General features: G+C 46.1%; 1 protein-coding gene across 2 annotated transcripts in view; it reads right to left on the reverse strand.

Moving 5' to 3' along the window:
• Nucleotides 1–20,812, reverse strand: part of gabrg3 (gamma-aminobutyric acid type A receptor subunit gamma3) — a 639,852-nt gene that overhangs the window by 56,584 nt on the left and 562,456 nt on the right. For both annotated transcript variants that reach the window (XM_078545150.1, XM_078545149.1), the window contains exon 7: nt 11,952–12,104. In XM_078545150.1, the coding sequence (XP_078401276.1) occupies nt 11,952–12,104 (153 nt within the window). The remainder of the gene's footprint in view (nt 1–11,951; nt 12,105–20,812) is intronic.

Raw genomic sequence — 20,812 nt, forward strand, 5'->3', positions numbered from 1 at the left:
TCTCAATGAAAAGATCAAGAGCAGGTAAGAATCCAGAGGGAGGGGTCCAGGTGGAGGGAGAATATTGGAGGTGGGTAAAAGGATCTGTTGAACGGGGAGAGGACTCCTGCCCAAAGAAGTGAGCATGGAGACGAAGACGGCGGAAGAAGAGTTCAGCATTGTGCCGAGCCCGAAATTCATTGCGATGAGGGCGTAAGGGTATGAAATTAAGTCCTTTGCTGAACACTGAACGTTCAGCGTTGGAGAGGGGAAGGTCAGGGGGTATAGTGAATACGCGGCTGGGGCTGGGATTGGAAGATGGGATGGGGACGGAGGGACAAGCAGGGGTGGAGGGTCCCAGATGCGTGTTGGTGTCGATGAGTTGTTGGAGTTTGCGTTCCTTTGCACTTGAGAGAAAGAGAAAAAGTTTCTTGTTGAGGCGTCAGATGAGACGAAGAATAAAATGAAACTGGGGGCACGTGCAGCTTTGAAAAAGGGTGCGGCGGTGCTGCTGGAGGGAGAGGTCGAGTGTGTTCATATGGCGGCGCATGGCACTGAATGTGGATCTCAGAATGCGACGGGAACAGCAGTCCGAGAAATGTTTTATGTCCCGGAGATACCTGTAATCCTGGGTGGGTTCGAAACAAGAGGGATGGAATTTCAGTTGAAATCCACGTGGGGTGAGTCGGAGACGGAGACAGTCACTTAGAAAGGAAATATGGCTGTGAAAGCGGGTTTTAGTAAACACCTTGTCAAACACCAGGAGACAAATGGAAAGCAATGAAGGTGAACAAGGCCGAAGAGACAGGTGGAAATCCTGTCGGAGAACAGAGCAATACTTCTTCAAGGTAGGCATTTCTTGAAGAGGAGTGGCAGTCAATTAAAGAGGTAAAAACAAAAAACTACTGCGGATGCTGGAAATCCAAAACAAAAACAGAATTACCTGGAAAAACTCAGCAGGTCTGGCAGCATCGGTGGAGAAGAAAAGAGTCGACGTTTTGAGTCCTCATGACCCTTCAGCAGAACTGAGTATAGTTAGGAGAGGGGTGAAATATAAGCTGGTTTAAGGTGGGAGGTCGGGGGGGGAGAGAAGTTGAGTGGGGGGGGTGCGGTGGTTGTAGGGACAAGCAAGCAGTGATAGGAGCAGATAATCAAAAGATGTCACAGACAAAAGGATCAAAGAGGTGTTGAAGGTGGTGATATTATCTAAGAAAATGTGCTAATTAAGAATGGATGGCAGGACACTCAAGGTACAGCTCTAGTGGGGGTGGGGTGGAAAGACTGACAAGGTATTAGTTGTAGATTTAAAAATAATGGAAATAGGTGGGAAAAGAAAAATCTATATAAATTATTGAAAAAAACAAAAGGGAGGGGGAAGAAATGGGGTGGGGATGGAGGGAGGGAGTTTAAGATCTAAAGTTGTTGAATTCAATATTCAGCCCGGAAGACTGTAAAGTGCCTAGTCGGAAGATGAGGTGCTGTTCCTCCAGTTTGCATTGGGCTTCACTGGAACAATGCAGCAAGCCAAGGACAGACATGTGGGCAAGAGAGCAGGGTGGAGTGTTAAAATGGCAAGCGACATGGAGGTTTGGGTCTTTCTTGCGGACAGACAGTAGTGAGAAGTTGTTCCCAAACAAGAGAACATCAAGAACTAAAGGGAACAAATTCAAAACAATTGGCAAAAGGAGTAAATGTGATGTGAGGGTTTTTCACCACCTAGAAGGTGGTTGGAGTCTGGAACTAACTTCCTGAAAGGGTGGTGGAGGCAGGTTTGATCGAGGTATTCAAAAGGGAATTGGATTGCCATCTCAAAAGAGAGAATGTGCAAGGTTATGGGGATAAGGGAGTGGGACTATGTGGAATGCTATTTTAGAGAGGCAGTGCAGACTCGATTGGCCAAATGGCCTCCTTCTGCATGGTAAGTATACTGTGCTGCTATGATCTCACCTTACCAGAATATCCTGTGACTCGTTTCTCCCTCATGTGCTTGTTTAACTTTACAACAAATATATTTATGCTATTCGCCTTAACTACTCCCTCTGGTAACAAGTTCCATGTTCTTACCACTCTTTGGGTAAAGATCTACCCAAGATATTTTAATGGAATTATGATATGGGGCAATGCAGTTTTGACAAAAGGAAGGTTATTATAGCTGGTCACCAATAGCCAATGGCCCATATTACAGAAACTTGACAAATAACAATTCATATGATATTCTGGTGCCTTTTTCTCCATTCACAGATTGTACTAGTAAATACTATTGAGTGTCTTGTCTTGACATTGAAGTCAAATCATTTGTTCTTGTTTCTTTATGAAGGCCGGACTAAGGGAAACAACAGGTCAAGTCAAAATGCTAATACTTCAAACAAACACATTGAAAATATAGGGCCATACCTTCTGTGGAGTGACAACCACAGTCCAGATTGTCACTCTTCTCCTGGTTACTTACCCTGAAATGCAGCCACACCTTTCGCGCCCAATCTTCTGACTCGGGCCAGGTGAGAAAGCTGCAGCCTAGTGGGTTCCCAAGGCCTTGTGTTGAGGGAAGCTGAGTCAGAGGTAAGGAAGATATACCCCCTTTTTTTGTGGCACCAACTGCCATAAAGCTGGTACGTTTAAAGATCCAGCCACTTTGAGAAGCCAGGGAGAAGGTAGGTGTATATGGTAAGTGGGCAGGATTAGGGGGGGTGGGGAGCGGGTAGAGTGGGTTGGCAGTGGTGGTGGGTAGGGTGGTCAGTTGGGTGTTGGTCAGTGAGGGGGGGTTTGGGTGGTCAGTAGGGGGGATGGGGAGGGTAGCTAGGGGGTGGGCGTATAGTCGGTGGGGTGGGGAAGGCAGTTGGGAGGAGGAGGTTAGTTGGGAATGGCGGAGTTGTATCGGGGGTGAGAATTTTGGCGGGAGGGGAGGGAAGTTGAGGGGGGTGGAGTGTAGTGGGGGGTGGGGAGGGTAGTCAGGGGCATGGGAGTGTAGCCGTGAGATTGGGGAGGGTGTTTGGTGGGGGGGGGGGAGAGGAGGGCAGTGAGGAGGGGGGGGTCCCATGGGCAGTGGTTGGAGTGCCATGGGGGGGTGGTCAGGGTGTAGTCGGAGCGGGGGAGGTATCCCCGTGGAGGGTTGTGGGGAAGTGGTTGGGTTCACTGGGCGAAGTCCTGGGGACTTCCATTTAAACCTCCCAGGCAATTGCCATGCAATCCCTTAAGTGGAGACTTCTGGTGGGTCGTTGGAGGGCAGTCTTGGAAGGGGTGGTCCCCCAGCTCATTTTTGGGGTTCCCCACCACCCTCCCCCCTAAAGGTGTGATGCCCTGGGGTTCCGAAATTATGAGCAATGATTTCAATTTTACTTAGTTATGTTTCTTTTTATCACTGCAAAGCGGCAGTGAAGGATCATAACACAAGGCACTACCAAGTTTAAATAAAAGGTGCAGCAGGTGAGTTAGATTAATTTAATTTAATTTAAGCTGCCTAGAGAAATATTCACTAAAAACACAGGGTACGGTGACAAGAAAGTAACATTCAGCCCATGAAAGCCCCTCTTCTTAGCGCTTCCCCTATTGTGGCATCCAACTGAATTTTGAACATCCCTCACATTTTCCCTTAACTATTCACTCCCACAGTCAATGTATTATTTCAAATGACTCTTTTGGAGTATACCTTGTGTGGCGACAGCTTACAAGTACTTTACACACCTGTGTAAGACTCCCCTTTTTAATCACAATAACAGGAGAGTTTTTATTATGAATAAGTTTGAATGCTCATGTTGCAAGTACCATTTTACCTCCTTTGAGTAGAAAAGCTCATCTGAATGATGGGGATGTCCACCCCCAGCGTAAAATTTGCCCCATGTCTTACTGTTCTTGGTATATAATCCAGAATTCTACTTTTTTTTAAATTCATCTCTTCCTCATATTGTCCAGAGATTGAAAATGAGGGATTTACTATCAATCTGATCTTTTTCAAAATCATCTTTTGCAAGTTCAAGCTCATTCAACGGTTACTTGCATTTCCCATTTTTCAACCAATGTCTAACATTTTAGATTTAGTTTATAAAGCATTAACTTTGACTAAATTAACACAAAAGTTAGATATCTGGCATCATGTCATGACACATTTACCGTCTGCAATGCCCCTTTCATTACAGGTTGATTCATTTTGATTTGCTTCAATTAGTTTCTATAACCCACTCCAGGACCACTTTAGACCAGATGTTCAGTACATTTGTGGGCTTACTGTGTGACTCTGCTTTTATAAGCATCACTAATGCACTGCAAGCCACAGAGTTTTAAGCAAATATTTAGACTAGACATCTGCCGTACAGTCTTTGCCGCACTTGTTCAGTCCTGACCTTGATGGCTCAGATGAGGCAGGGAGGTCACCATGACACGAACTCATTTCCTAGCTTGGCGAGATTCTTAACCCCCACCCCCCGCCAACCTGTCAAAAATATGAACAGTGCATTTCTAATACACAGTAGGGAGCAATGTTTGGCAGGTTAACAGTGAGGTCTTTCACTTTTTAAAACGTTTTTCCGTATGGGTGTACAAGATTATGAGGGGCACGGACAGGGTGGTTAGGGAGCAGCTGTTCCCCTTAGTTGAAGGGTCGGTCATGAGGGGACACAAGCTCAAGGTGAGGGGCAGGAGGTTTAGGGGGGATGTGAGGAAAAACTTTTTTACCCAGAGGGTGGTGACGGTCTGGAACGTGCTGCCTGGCAGGGTGATGGAGGTGGGTTGCCTCACATCCTTTAAAAAGTACCTGGATGAGCACTTGGTACATCATAACATTCAAGGCTATGGGCCAAGTGCTGGTAAATGGGATTAGGTAGGTAGGTCAGGTGTTTCTCACGTGTCGGTGCAGACTCGATGGGCTGAAGGGCCTCTTCTGCACTGTGTGATTCTGTGAAGGGTTGCTCACTTTCAATGCTTTGATACCTGTAGCAGTCAGGTGTAGCATTTGGGTCTTGGGTCGGGTGCAACGACGCAAGCTGCAGCCAGTTTATTGGCTCAGTCTCTTAGCACTGTGAGCTCTCTGGGAAATGGTGTCAGAATGCAGATTGATGGTGTTAGGGGGAAATTAAAAATGCTAAAAGAGAATACAGTAAGAATTTACTGAAAAACCCCTAAAATCTCCAGGCAGACATGGCTGCTAAACATATTAAGAGTTGAAGATTACCAGATGAACATTACACAGCCTTGAGAGTCAGATTGGAGACAAAAGTATGACATAAATTAGATTAAGTGTACTCCTCTCTCAGATAGGGAAGGGGCAGATGGTTTTAGCTTAGATATGGGAAGATGAACAAGGGACAAAGAGGGGGCTTTGATGAAACACAAACAGTCTTGACTTGTGAGAACCAAGGTCTTTGCATACGTGTTTTAATTTTGATTGGATGATATAATTATGTATACATCCTTTAGAGTAATTGGTTAGCAAAATCACATGTTTATGTACTCAGTAGGATAGAGTTAGCATGGGACCGGTGTGTCAGTTACCGATTGGATATATTCAAATCTACTCAAATGTATTTTGATAAGAAAAAGTACAAAAGTAGTGAAATGTAATCAGTCTGGGAGCTGGGTCTTCATTCTTAGGAATAATTGCGGCTCCCTTGCATTTGCTTGAATAAAACCGGTTAAGAGGAAGCCTGGGAGTCTCAATGGTCATTGTGGGACCAGACAGTGTAATATCTCCTCTTCAGTGGGAACATGAGCATGGAGTTGGGAAATTCCCAAGTTGGTGTGTGCTTAAAATAATGAGATTTCTCTTTTTAATAGAAGTAATTTGTTTCCCTTTTCTTACATTTCCCTCCCTGAGCATTCACCATGATTAAAACTGTGGCTAGGTGACCTGAACTCTGTCAAGATCACTCCTTGGCTAATTGCTTGAAGTGAGCAAGAATAGCTTGTTGCAGTTTGCCTGCCCTCCCCACAGCTCAGCACAGGATGATATGATGAAATCTCCGGGAATACATGCAGCTAAAGTCAGAGCCCTAACCTCATTTGTTTTGAATTCTTCTACTCTACTGCATTTTGAGGATGAAGTGAATGAAAAGTAGAGGTTAGGTGGAACCAAGATTATAGCAGGAAGGGTCAACATTGGGAAAGAGCAGCTTAGAGTGGAAAGTGGGGGTTACGATGTGTTGAATGCAGGATTTGAAGCTTAGTGTGAGCAAAGTAGATGAGGTTAAAGTTGGTAAAACAAAGGGGAACAATAAAGTCCCTGAAAGTGTGATTTTGGAGACTGAAGGTGAAAGAGAACATGAAATTTTCTTCGATCTTGTTCAAGAATCGGTTAGAGACTCTCCTTAGTTCTAGGGAGCAGGATTCAAATCTATTGTTTCTATTAGTCATCTTTTCTTAGTTAAATGGCAATTTTTCCAGGCGTGTGTACATTAGAGCGTACAAATCAGGAGCAAGAGTAGGCGTTTCAGCCTCACGAGTCTGCTCCGCCATTTAGATAAGTTCATGGCTAATCTGATTGTGGCCTCAACTCCACTTTCCTGTCTACCCCCTATGACCTTTGACCCCCTGGTCAATCAAGAATCTATCTAACTCAGCCTTAAAAATACTCAATGATCCTGCCTCCTCCTCTTGGGGAACAGAATTCCACAGGCCAATGACCCTCTGAGAGATAAAATTTCTCCTACCTTAAATAGGAGACCCCTTATTTTTAAACTGTGTCCCCTGGTTCTAATCTCTCCCATGACAGAAACATGCTCTCAGTATCCACCCTTTCAATTCCCCTCAGGATCTTATATGTTTCAATAAGATCACTTCTCGTTCTTCTAAACTCTAATAAAGACAGGCCCAGCCTGTCCTCCACCAGAAGAGGACAGTGTAGAACTTCAAAAGGACATTGACACATTGGTGGAGTGGGCAGGTAGGTGGCAGATGAAGTTCAATGAGGAGAAGGGTGAGGTGATACACTTTGTTACAAAGAACATGGAGAGATAGTATAAAATAAAGGATACTATTCTAAAAGGTGTGTAGGAGCAGAGAGACCTGGGTGTATATGTGCATAAGTCATTAAAGGTGGCAGGACAGGTAAAGAGAGCTGCTTCTAAAGCATACAGTATTCTAGGCTTCATTAATAGGGGCATAGAGTATAAGAGCGGGGAGGCTATGATGAAATTATATAAGACACTGGTTACACCTCAGCTGCAGTATTGTGTACAGTTCTGGACGCCACATTATAGGAAGGATGTGAACGCATTGGAGAGAGTGCTGAAGAGGTTTATGAGAATGGTTCCAGGGATGAGACACTTCAGTTATGAGGAAAGATTGGAGGAGTTGGGACTGTTTTCCTTGGAGAGGAGAAGGCTAAGAGGAGACTTGATAGAAGTTTTCAGAATCGTGAGTAGATAGGGAGAAACTATTCCCCTTCATAAATGGATCAAGAACCAGAAGGCATAGTTTTAAAGTGTTTTGCAAAAGAAGCAAATGCGAGGTGAGAAAAAGCTTTTTCACACAGTGAGTAGTTAGGGTTTGGAATGCACTGCCTGGAAATGTGGTGGAGGCAGGTTCAATTGAGGCATTCAAGAGAGCATTGGATGGTTATTTAAATAGAAACAATGTGCAGGGTTATGGGGAAAAGGCAGGAGATTGGGCAGTGAGTTAAAATGCTCAGAGAACCGGTGCAAACAAGATTGGCCAAATGGCCTCCTTCTACACTGTAACAATTCTGTAATTCTGTGAGACTAAGACTGTACACAGTACTCCAGATGTGGTCTCACCAATACCCTTGTAGCAAAACTTTCCTACTTTTATAATCCATTCCCCTTGCAATAAACGATAAAACACTTTCAAAACACTTTGGGAGGTGAAATTGGTCTTTAGCATTAGCTCAGAACGAGTGGTGGTGAATTGGAAACACCTTTTACACCACACCCAATATGCCTTTCCATCTTGCCTGTTTTGTGTAACAGCCTGAGACCAATTTCATGCAGCATTCGAATTATTTGGATACCTGTAGCAGCAGATTCATTGTGCTAACGATTTTACTCCAGGATAAACGCCTCAACTGTGGCAGTTTTCCTAATTTGAGGTGTGAAATTAGGTCAGCCCTAACTATCTGATAAACCGCACCTTAAAACATTCACCAGTTTAGGCTCAGGTATGGAAGGAAAGTACAGCTCTGTCAAGCTTGTCAAATAATCTAAAATTAAGTCTATCAACCTATAAATCCATTGGGCAGTGGCACAAAATGTGTTTGACCTCCTGAGCCAGAATCCTGCCTGACATCACATGCACCATTATTGTAATGGAATCTTGCAACATTTAAACACAATTGGGCCTGGTTTTTTTGGGCACCAATGAGCTACTTGAAGCTCCAATATGAAAAGCAGAAGGTGCATACTGAGCCAGAGAAGGCGATGGCCTAGTGGTAATGTCACTAAACTAGTAACCCAGAGGCCCAGGCTAATGCTTTGGGGTTTGAATCCTATCATAGCGGCTGGTAAAAATTAAATTCAGTTAATGAACCTGGAATTGAAAGCTTGCTATCAGTAAAGGCAGCTATGAAACCATCAGTGGGTGTTGCAAAAACCCATGTGGTTCACTATGCCCTTTGGGGAAGGAAATGTTCTAGCCTACATATATGACTGCAGACCCACAGTAATGTGGTTGACTCTGAAATGTCCTAGCAAGCCACTCAGTTCAAGCCTAATTAGGGATAGGCAACAAATGCTGGCCTTTGCAGTGATACCCACATCCCATAAAAGGAATGCAGTCTTTTAAGTGCTTCCAGTTCAAAGAAGCATTAGAGTCATAGAGGTCTACAGCACAGAAAAAGGCCCTTCGGCCCATCGATTCTGTGCCAGTCAAACAAGTACCTAACTATTCTAATCCCATTTTCCAGCAATAGTATCTTGTATGCCATGGCATCACAAGTGCATATTCAAGTACTTCTTAAATATTATGAGGGTTTCTGCCTCTACCACCTTTTCAGGTAGCGAGTTCCAGATTCCCACCACCCTCTGGGTGAAAACATTTTTCCTCACACCCCCTCTAAACCTCCTGCCTCTTAACTTAAATTTATGCCCCCTGGTTATTGATCCCTCCACCAAGGGGAAATACCCTATCTATGCCCCTCATAATTTTATACACCTCAATCATGTCCCCCCTCAATCTCCTCTGCTCCAGGGAAAATAACCCCAGTCTATCCAATCTCTCCTCATAACTAAAACTCTCCAGCCCAGGCAACATCCTGGGAAATCTCCTCTGCACTCTCTCTAGTGCAATCACATCCTTCCTATAATGCGGATTCCAGAACTGCAAGTGAAGCAGTTACATGGCAATTGGCTTCATTTCATTCCAACCGGCTGCAGTTTGCCTGTCAACTTGTTCCAGAAGAAGCCAACTGGTGTTATCACATTGTAAAGGCAATAAAATTCTGTGTGCAGTGCCTGCATATGAAACAGGCATTAGGCCTCTTGCACATGAATATGAGAGATCTAACACCTGTTTGTGGGCCCCACTGCAAGACTAGCTTGCCCTGAGGTACTGGCACCAGCACCAGCTGCACTCAGGAAAACTAGGTTAACATGCAGCTTAACGATGAGTCCTTAAAGCAATCACCTGTGAGTACACAACCAATGAGTTAAGGTAGGAAAGTATACTTACCAATATATGGACCTGAGGGGAACAAGAGTGGCAACTGTTTTAGACTGTTTCTGGTGTGAAATCCTGCTGATGGGAGCAGGTATCAGAGCTGCAGGCCTAATTTAGATCCGTTATGATAAAATTTAAAATAAAATTGATGTGAGGGGCTGAATGGCCTACTCTTGTTCCAATGGATTATTTCAGTAATCAATGCTCCCATCTTGTGGGGCTCAAGGTCATCATAACATTGCCCCTCATATGCCAACACTTTTAAGGCATAATTGCCCAACTTTGCATTCTCAGTTTTCTGCTGGAACCACATATTGGAAACTCCAGCATATGCTGGAAAGGATCTTACAAGAACTTTCAGAAAGTAACATGCACAATGTACTCTTGAATCTCAAAATATGGGCTCCCAGTTGACAAGTCCCCCTGTCAAAAATGGGAGGCCACAATATGACCCCTTAATGTAGCCACAGCAATATGGAAAAAGGAAAAGTTAGGCGGATATAGAAGCTAAAGATTCTCATGTAAACATTAAGATGAAGGAGGTGGTGGTATAATGGTATTAGTACTGGTATTCCAGTGACCCAGGGTAATGTCCTGGGCTCCTGGGTTTGAATCCTACCACAGCCGTTAGCTAAATTTGAATTTAACAAAAAGTTAGGGTTAAAGGTCTGATGGTGGCCATGAAACCATTACCAATTGTTGTAAAAACCCATCTGGTTCACTAGTGTCCTTCAGGGAAGGAAAGGAAATCTGCTGTCCATATGTGGCCTGGCCTACATGTGACTCCAGACCCACAGCAACGTGGTTGACTCTTAAATGTCCTTTGAACAAGGTCAATTAGGGATGGGTAATAAATGCTGGCCTAACCAGTGAACGAATAAAAAAAACGAACACCACGGGCCAGATGTGAAGTGGAATCCTCTGGTCCTGCTAGCACTGGGAAGCTTGGTGGGTCGGGGACCTTAATTTGGCATGAGGCCAAAAATCAATTTCCTGATGATGGGATGAACTTTAGGAATTATGTTCTTGAGACTTTAAAGGCGGGTCGAGCAATGTCAGGAATCCCTTTTGCAAGTCCTGCATGCTCATTAAAAGGCCACCTTGTAGGAACTAAGCTCCCCTCCAAATTTAGTTTCCCGCCAGTGAGAAATTAGAACATTCATTTTTGCGACCGCACATAAGTGGCATGCACTTGGCGAGGCAAACTTCTCCCATGATTGACGGTGAGTTGCCGCTGCATTGTCCTTTTTGGGGGGGTGTCTGTAAATACCAGCCTATGCTTGAGACCGGGTGGTGGCAGTGCAAGTTGCGTGAAGGATGACCAAGGAAGGGAAGGGCGGTTAGCAGGGAAGGGTGGAGCAGTGGTCGGTTGTCCTTTAAGTATAGCGCCTGGACCTTTGACCCCATGAGGTGACGGTGGGGATGGTGACTTCCTGCCTGCCCCTGCCATGAAAATTGGTGAGCTCCTCACAGATGCATTTTAATGAGCTGAACAGCGCAAGATCGGGTGTGGTCAGCTGGTCCCAACCCCAGCGGAAATCAGACCCACTTCTGTGCCCGCCACCGAACTGAGATTCCAGAAAAGAAGATTCCGGCCATAACATCCTTGTAACCTACAGGGAATCTGATGACCCTGCTCTTTTAAAAATGCATTATGGGCAGGGTGGAAGAATCAGGTGAGCCTACTTTGGCCTACGGATATTTTGCTGTGTAGAATGCCTGAGGAGGATGGCCTAGATTTGCCTCAATACAATGGGCAATGTCTTGAATATTCTTGGCAATCATAAAACAATGAGAAATGTATAATGTGATGAACATTTTTTTGAGCACACACAAATTACTGACTATGTGGTGGCAATCATTGTGTTAATGGAGGTTTCAAAATATTGAGCTAGCGAGTTTACCTTATGGTTTGAGTAATCACTAGGAAGTTTAGACAAAGGCCAAGTTTTTTGTAGAACATCTAAGAGAAATAGCCACAATCAGGAAGTAGTAAAAAGATCATGCCGCATGAGCTTTGAATGCCTATAAATTGCAGGAGTGCAAATTCATGGAATTATGGAATGATACAGCATGGAAGGAGACCATTTGGCCCATCATGCTGATACTGGTTCTTTGAAAGAGCTATCCAATTAGTTCCATCTGTTCTTTCTCCACAGTGCAGAATTTTTTTCCTTTTCAAGTATTTACCCAATTCCCTTTTGAAAGTTTGATTGAATCTTTTGCCACCACGTTTTCAGGCAGTGCATTCCAGATCATAGCAACACATTGTGTATTTTATGCTTCCCTCATGTGGCCCCTGGTTCCTTTGCCAATCAATGTAGAATCGATTAACAAAATATTTGGAACTAAATGTGATAAACAAAACTTACCCAGTGCCGTCCTGGCTGGAGTTGCATCTTTCTTAATCCAGAATGACACCCATGATAGGACGACAGTCAATATGCACGGTATGTAGGTCTGAATCGTGAAATACCCCATTCTTCTACTTAAATCAAAGTATAGCGTCATGACGACATATTCCCCTGTTTAAGAAGAAAAAAGATGGTTAATGCCATTTTTAGTTGCTGTTAGGCTAAAATCAGTGTTCCTGTGCTCCTGGCAAGGTAGTCACACTCAAAATGAGCATAGGTTTGAGATAGGCTGGAGCACTCTGACACTCTTTCTCTGACCCACACTCCTTTCAACTGGGACCCCTGCCCACTGTTAACATCGGATCCACAAATTTACTTCCATTACCTACAGCATATTTATGTGTGACCTAGGTACAACATTCGGAAGATTCCCAGGGCTTTCCAAGGAATGAATCTGCTTCTTTTTGCTGGTATACGTAAGAGGTTTGCAGTCGTCTGAAAACACCTGTCACTGTCATTTTACGGCTAAATAGAAGGACTGTAGAAATCGTGGACTTCTGCTGCCAAAGTAAAACCAAAGTAAAGATATCAGAACTGAGAGGCTATTCCCATCAGGAAAAATCGGGCAGGCTTGAGATCTTTTCAGTAGAAAAGAGAAGGCTCTGAGGTGACCCAAATGGAGATCTTTAAAATGATGAAAAGGTTTGAGAGGGTAGATCTAACAGAGATGCTTCCACCTGTTGGGAGACAGGGATCACAGAGGTAAGACAGTTAATAAAAAAATCCATGACTTAAGGGGAAACTTCTTTACCCAGAGAGTGGTGAGAATGTAAAACTTGGTGTCACAAGGCGTAGTTGAGGAAAATAGTGCAGATGCATTTCAGGTTAAGATAAACACACGAGGGAGAAAGGAGCGTTATACTGGTAGGATTAGATGAAGAGGGTTGGGAGGAGGTTTGTGCAGAGCATAAATGCTGGCATGGGCCAGTTATGACAAATGGCTTGTTTCAGTGCAATGCAGAAATATTGGGTTGCACTCAGACCCGGCCGGAACAGCAGGACCATTTGCAGGTCAGGAGCCCAATGCACTAACTGGCGGGCTTTGGCATTGCTCTTTCCTCGAACCACGGCAATAGCATACCATCTCTTGGCTTCCAACCAATCAGGGAGTTGGGCGCAATGACACACTGAATTTGTCAAAAAAGGATTTTTAATTAAAAGGGCCATAACGTGGGTTAGAATGGTTCAGCTACACATTGGTTTTTGAGATTGTAGCAACCACAGGAATGGAGAGGAGACATGGGATGATTGTTTCCTGGGTCTCTCACTCTTACCTGGGGGCCCTGCCATGGGATTTGAGAGGCTGCGCTGAGGTGAGTTCTCCCAAGGACGTGAGGAAGAGGACAACCCCTCCAATGGAGCATGGGTAGAAGTGGCTGAGGAAGTGAGCAGCAGAAGTGAGGTCTCTTTCAGCCTGGAGGCAACTCACCAAGAGTAGCCAGGATCTTAAGAGGACGTGAAAGGTGAGTGGCATAACACGTGCAGGTGCCAAGCCCCACACCCTGACTTCCCCAGCAATCTCCTTCACAGGAATCCTCAGGTCAATACACTCTGTCGCTCCACTCATTCCTCTCTCTGCGGGTCCCTCACATCTCCATTTGAGCAGCCTACATCCACTCTCACTCTCACCCTATTGTCCTCTCACACCCATGCCTTACAATCACCTTCCGCAAAACTTGTCCTTCCCTCCTCTCCACACGAATCGCTACAAACACTCACACCCCTCTGCTTTCTCTCCTTGCAGGGGAAGAAAGCTCACAACCTGGCAAGAACCCAGGCGGTGGGATGGGGGTGGGGGTTGGTGATGGTTGGGGGTGGAGGTGGGGTGGCCCTCCAGTGGGGGTCAATAAGGCTTCCACCTTATCAACCACTTGCAATGCATCCTCATCTGCTCCAGACAGAAGGAGGATCTTGTTCCAGGAGGCTGCAGATGTCAGCAGTGACCTGCCAGGAGAGGCCAAACCTCCTGGAGGCACTGGTTCTGACATTGAGAAATCAGACCATCCGCCTATAGACCCAGTGTTGGGGGGTCCTCCCCTCCTTCCAGCCGGATTGTGGTATACGCCCATTCTCCCCCATGGAAGGACTTGTGGATGAGGAGAAGGCACCTGGTGCTGGTGCTGTTGCTGGTGTTGTTGGTGCTACTGCTTTGGCTCTTTTCCCTCTAAGGAGATGCAAAGTGGAACTGCATGAGGCGCTGAAGGCTGGCAACAGGGAAGTGCAGCTGAAGGCGAGTGAAGCACTAGACGGGTGAAGTGCCTTCCTAAACATTGGCAATCTTAAGCAGTGAAAGCACCCTGTGAGAGAAGAGGTGCTTTGTACAGCAGCCTCTTGCCTGGCCATGGTTGGAGCTCTTCAGTTTCACTGATCAAAGCCTTTGCAACTTGTCAGTTTCACTTCAAGAAGCTCCTCCCACTGTGAACCTGCCTCAATGATCCTGATGAGTTGCTGTCGGGAAACCGGCTGGCTAGGAAATCTAGAATTGAGGGCTGTTAGGGCTCTTAATTGGCTTCTTAATGATCTTAATTACTCACCCAACAGACCCAAGGTGATTCGCAGCTCACCTTCAATCCCACGTTGCAGAAAGCAGGATGAGGGCTGGATGATGCCAGGGCCTCAACTCCATGTCAGTTGTAGGGGATTTAACTCCCTGCACACACACACACACACACACACACGCAGGCAAATCTACCTCACCTTGATGGGAAAACTCCACCCCCCCATTTTTTCTATTACACAGTAGTAATCATCCTTTACACCATTCTGTCATTAGATATTTGTCTGAATGTTCTTAATACACTATTATATTGTTCTACTGCAGAGGCTCACTTATCAAACTGAACATAATGTATGACATGCAACAGAATCTTCATGAAGATATGAACATATTTAGGGCTGAAAGTATAAACAGGAAAACAAAGAGGGGAGGTGGAGAAATTCATTTATGGTGGCACCTCTTCCGGAGGTGCTACACAGGCATAAGTTGATTTACCAGGGCATGCAGCGCCTTGGACTACTACCTGCCCAGCCCACGCAGCATTCTTCAATGATATCAATGACAATTTGTGCGTGGGGCCCACTAGTAATGACCCATGGCATATCCTGCTCCTGGGTATTGGCACAAGTCTGCATGAAGTAGCGCCACATGAACGCTTTTCACCCTCAAAGAGAAGGAAAGGAAACAAATTACAGAAATCAGATTTGGAAGGCCGGAGAAATACCATCTGGAAAATGTGAAGATTTAAAGATTAGCTCCACTAGTAGCATTTTGCAAATAACAATGTGGTAATGGAAGAGGTCATGCATCAGTCACACCTTAGTTAGGTGCACAATTAATTTTGATGCCTGTGCATATTAAAGCCACATTATTTTTGACCAGATGAGCTTTTTTAATGGAGTGAAAATTTCAAATACGTGACAGCTGACACTCCAGTGCAATATTGTGACAGTAATATATTATCAGAAGTGCCTCTGCTTGAATGAGATGTCAAAGGTCCTGTCTGACTAATCTGAGAGATATTAAAGAACCAATGACACTATTTAAAGAATAATACGGCGTGTTCCTATTTCCCTGGCCAACACGCATCCCTCAATCTACACCAGAAAGATGGATTAGACAATCAGTCATTGCATTGCTGTTTGTCAGACTTGCTACAGAGGTGAAATCGCTGCCAATGCCTCAGGGAGTTAGTTGGGTAGTGGTAATGTCACTGGACTAATAATCCAAATAGGATCTGGAGCCATGGGTTCAAATCCCACCACAGTAGTTTATGTAATTTAAATTCAATTAGAAGATAATCCCAGTTATAGTGACCATAAAAGCATTTTGAATTGTTGTAAAAACCCATCTGGTTTACTTATGTCCTTTAGGGAAGGAAATTTGCTGTCTTTACCTGGTCTGACCTACATGTGACTGCAGACCCACAGCAATGTGGTTGACTCTGAAATGACCTAGCAAACTTCTCAGTTGTATCAAACCGCTACAAAAAGGAATTAAACCGAATGTGCCATTGGCATCAACCCAGGCACCAGAAACGACAACGGGAAACCCAGCCCTGCCGACACTGTAAATTCCTCCATCTGGGGACTCGTGCCAAAATGGGGAGAGCTGTCTCACAGATTAGTCAAGCAACAGCATGACATAGTCATGCTCACCAACTCATACCTGACAGACAATATCCCAAACATGACCACCATCACCATCTCTACCACCAGAGGCAGTATACAGTTGGGAGGGAGTTGCCCTGGGATTCCTTAACACTGATTCCGGACCCCATGAGGTCTCATAGCATCAAGTCAAACATGGACAAGGAAACCTTCTGATCAGTATGTACCCTCCTCCTCAGCTGATGAATCAGTGCTCCTCCATGTTGGACACCACTTGGAGGAAACACTGAGGGTAGCAAGGGCAAAGAATGTACCCTGAGTGGGGGACTTCAATGTCCATCACCAAGAGTGGCTCGGTACCACCACGACTGAATGAACTGTTCCAAAGGACATAACCGTTAGACTGGATCTTTGGCAGGTGGTGAGGGAACCAAGAAGATGGAAAAACCTACTTGACTTTGTCCTCACCAACCTACCTGTCAAAGATGCCACTTTCCATGACAGTATTGGTAGGAGTGACCACAGCGCAGTCCTTGTGGAGGAAAAGTCCTGTCTTCACATTGATACCCTCCATCGTGTTGTGTGGCATTATCACCGGGCTAAATGGGATAGGTTTCAAACAGATCTATCAACTCAAAACTGGGCATCCATGAGATACTGTGGGCCATCAGCAGCAGCAGAATTGTATGCAACCACAATCTGTAACCTAGCATATGCCCCACTCTACCATTCCCATTAGGGTAGTGAGTCTTTGGAACTCTCTTCCTTAAAAGGCAGTGGAAGCAGAGTCTTTGAATATTTTTAAGATGGAGGTAGATAGATTCTTGATAAACAAGGGGGTGAAAGGTTATTGGGAGTAGGCGGGAAGTTTCGACCTGATCAGCCATGATCTTATTGAACGGCGGAGCAGGCTTGAGGGGCCGAATGGCCTATTGCTGCTCCTAATTCATATGTTCATAAGAAGCCGGCGTGGCGGGGGGTCAACCCTGGTTCAATGAAGAGTGCAGAAGGAGCAGTACCAGACATATATAAAAGATGAGGTGTCAACCTGGTGAAGCTACAACACAGGACCACATGTATACCGAACAGCAGATGCAGTATGCATTAGGCAGAGCTAAGGGATCCCACAACCAATGGATCAGATCTAAGCTCTGCAGTCATGCCACATCCAGTCGTGAATAGTGGTGGACAATTAAACAACTAACAGGAGGAGAAGACTCCACCAAAGTCCTCATCCTCAATTATGGGAGAGCCCAGCACATCAGTGCAAAAGACAAGGCAAAAGCATTTGCAACCACCTTCAGCCGGAAGTGCCCAGTGGGTGCTCTGCCTCAGCCCCCTCCTGAGGTCCCCAGCATCACAAGTGCCAGTCTTCAGCCAATTTGATTCACTTCATATGATAACAAGAAATGGCTGATGGCACTGGTACAAAGGCTATGGACCCTGACAACATTCTGGCAATAGTACTCAAGACTGGTGCTCCCAAACTAGCCGTGTGCCTAGCCAAGCTGTTCCAGGACAGCTACAACACTGGTATCCACCTGGCAATGTAGAAAATTGCCCAGGTATGTCCTGTACACAAAAAGCAGGGCAAATCCAACCCGGCCAATTACCGCCCCGTTATTCTACTGTCAAACATCAGCAAAGTGATGGCAGAGGCTGTGAACAGTGTTTATCGAAAAGCAATTACTCAGCAATAACCTGCTCACTGACGTTCAGTTTGGATTCAGCCACAGCCTCTCAGCTCCTGGCCTTATTACAGCCTTGGTCCAAGCATGGACAAATGAGCTAAACTCAAGAGGTGAGGTGAGAGTGACTGCCCGTGACATCAAGGTCGCATTTGACTGAGTGTGGCATCAAGGAGCCCCAACAAAACTAGTGTCAATGGGAATCGGGAGGAAATTCCCCACTGGTTGGAGTCATGCCTAGAATAAAGGAAGATGGTTGTTGTTGTTGGAGGCCAATCATCTCAGTCCCAAGACATCACTGCAGGTGTTCCTCAGGGTAGTGCCCTGGGCCCAACATCTTCAGCTGCTTCATCAATGATCATCCGCCATCAAAAGGTCAGAAGTGAGGATGTTCGCTGATGATTGCACAATGTTCAACATCATTTGCCACTTCTCAGGTACTGGAGCACTCTATGCCATATACAGCAGGACCGGAACTACATTCAGGCTTGGGCTGCTAAGTAGCAAGTAACATTTAGGCCGCACAAGTGCCAGGTAATGACCATCTCCAACAAGGGAGAATCTAACCACTTCACCTTGACATTCAATGGTTTTGCTATCTCTGAATCCTTCTGCAAACTGGCAGAACCATTTAAATACGCAGACTGGGGTCAGCTTACTACATGTGGCCTGAGTGTGCAAACCAGGTAAAGATGATAGGGAAATGAATCTGCACACCTAAGCAAGTAAACTTTTTTTAAAAAAACTTTCTTCCGGACCCCACGGAGAAAGTTTAGGCTTCCCCTGTCCCGGACTCATCCACCTTCTCTCCTGTGAGGTCCTGCCCCAAAATCTTCTCCTTCCGATTTATCTCAATATTGATGAGTTGCTCTTTGGTACCAGCTGCCTAAAATGCGTATAAGGATGATACCCGTGAGGGAAAATCACCAGGGCCAGGATTTTTACCTCATTGGGCGGGCACGGTGAGCGGGCACGGTGGGCGGGCACAGCGGGTGGGCACGGTGAGCGGGCACGGTGAGCAGGCACGGCAAGTGGGCATAGTGAGCGGGCACGGCTGGTGGGCACAACGAGCGGGCACGGTGGGTGGGCACAGTGAGCAGGTACGGTGAGTGGGCACGGTGGGCGGGCACGGTGAGCAGGCACGGCGAGCGGGCACGGTGAGCGGGCACAGTGAGCAGGCACGGCGGGCGGGCATGGTGAGCGGGCACGGTGAGCAGGCACGGCAGGTGGGCACAGTGAGCGGGCACAATGGGCAGGCACAGCAAGCAGGCATGGCGAGCTGGCACGGTGAGCGGGCACAGCGAGCGGGCACGGCGAGCGGTTGCGAAGCCGCCCGCCACCCGCGATCGGGCCCTGACCTCGGTTTCACGCCAATCAACGCCAGCCAGCGTGAATCGCGCGCTGCAACGCTGAGCGCTGCCAGGGTGGAGGCGGGAGGAGGGTGAGCGCGGGAGTTTGCGCCTGTGTCGGGGTGCGCTCAGTGAAAGCCCCCTGAAGGCTCAGAGCTGCCTCAGGGGGCTGAAGATTTTTAAAAGCACAAATAAAGAATTTAAAAATGTTAAAAACATGTCCCCTCATCACATGAGTGGGGACATGTTAGAAATGAGATTTGAGCATTTTTATTGTATTTTTAATTCCTGTTGGAAACCTCAACCCGCCTGTGGATGAGGTTTCATAAAAAATCCAAAGGCCACCTGGCTGATTCGCCTGCATAAATTTCCATTTAATTATTACTCTAATGGCCTTAATTGGCCTGTTAATTGTCAGCGGGCGCACAGCCAACTGCCACGCGCGCCTGCCGACCGAAATATTGCGCGAGTGCGCGATGGCATCGGGACGCTCACCCGACATCATCGCGCGTCATTTTATGCTCGAGTGGGTCTGGTGCGTGCCCGCCCGCTCAGCTAAAAATTCTGCACCGGCAGGGCATCAGATCGAGGTCTGAAGGGAAGGTTGGCAGTGTGTAGGGTATTGAAAAAGATTGGGCAGGGGCGCGGTGGTGCAGCTCAATACTCACTGAGCCCTGTGCCTGCCCTCCTGATCCCCACCCGAAATTAAAATTAGGCCCTTATTCTCATAAGGAACATTGATTGTTGTTGATAAAAGCTCCTTGGACACTCACTGGAAAGAACCTTGACACTCACTAACTTCACAGTCCATTTCCTAGCAGGAATTAGCTTCATCATTGATTGATTCATTGGAGAACATTATCCTTTTCATTTCTAACTATTAATCCAGAGGTCACATAGTTTGGAGGAATACTACAGGGTGTAGGGATTTAGTAAGAGATTGGAATTAGAATAGGAGGCTTTTGTGCGGAAAATAGCACCAGCATAAACTTGATGGGCCAACTTTCTACGACTATCTGTTACTTTTATGAAACCGGTTCCGTAGTTTATAGGCTGGGCTATAATTTGACAGAATTCTTACTCTGCTGCTTTCCAAAGCCTGATCGTCATAAAGCATCATTATGACCTGAAAGCTGGACTCATGACTGTTGGGGCAGGGTCTTCCGGTTGGCGAGCGGGGGCGGGGCCCGTTCGCCAACACGTAAAATGACGTCGGGCGGAACTCCCAACGTCACCCCGCGTCATTTCCATTTTCAGGTCGGTGGGGACGTAGCTGAGTCAGATGTGCGCCGGCCGACCTGTCAACGGCCTATTGAGGCTATTAGAAAACCAATTCAGCTGATAAATGGACCTGTCCGTCCACCCTTAAGGTTGGCGGGCAGGCCGGGAGCCCTGGCGGGCTTGTGAAAAAACACGAAACCTCATCCATTGGCGGGATGAGGTTTCATGAGGTTATTTAAATTTTAATGAAAGGTTTAAATAAAAGTTATGGACATGTCCCAACTCATGTGACAGTGTCATATGAGGGGACATGGCAGGGAAAGTTTTGAAATTCCTTCATTAAAAGTTGAAAATCTGTGCCGACCTCCCCGAGGCAGCACTTAGCACTTAGCCTCAGGGATGTCTGTGTGCTCTTTCGCATGCATGTGCTAAAGAGCTCACTCTTGGCTGAGGG

The sequence above is a fragment of the Cetorhinus maximus genome, chromosome 7, assembly GCF_964194155.1.
Source record: "Cetorhinus maximus chromosome 7, sCetMax3.hap1.1, whole genome shotgun sequence".
Classification (NCBI taxonomy): domain Eukaryota; kingdom Metazoa; phylum Chordata; class Chondrichthyes; order Lamniformes; family Cetorhinidae; genus Cetorhinus; species Cetorhinus maximus.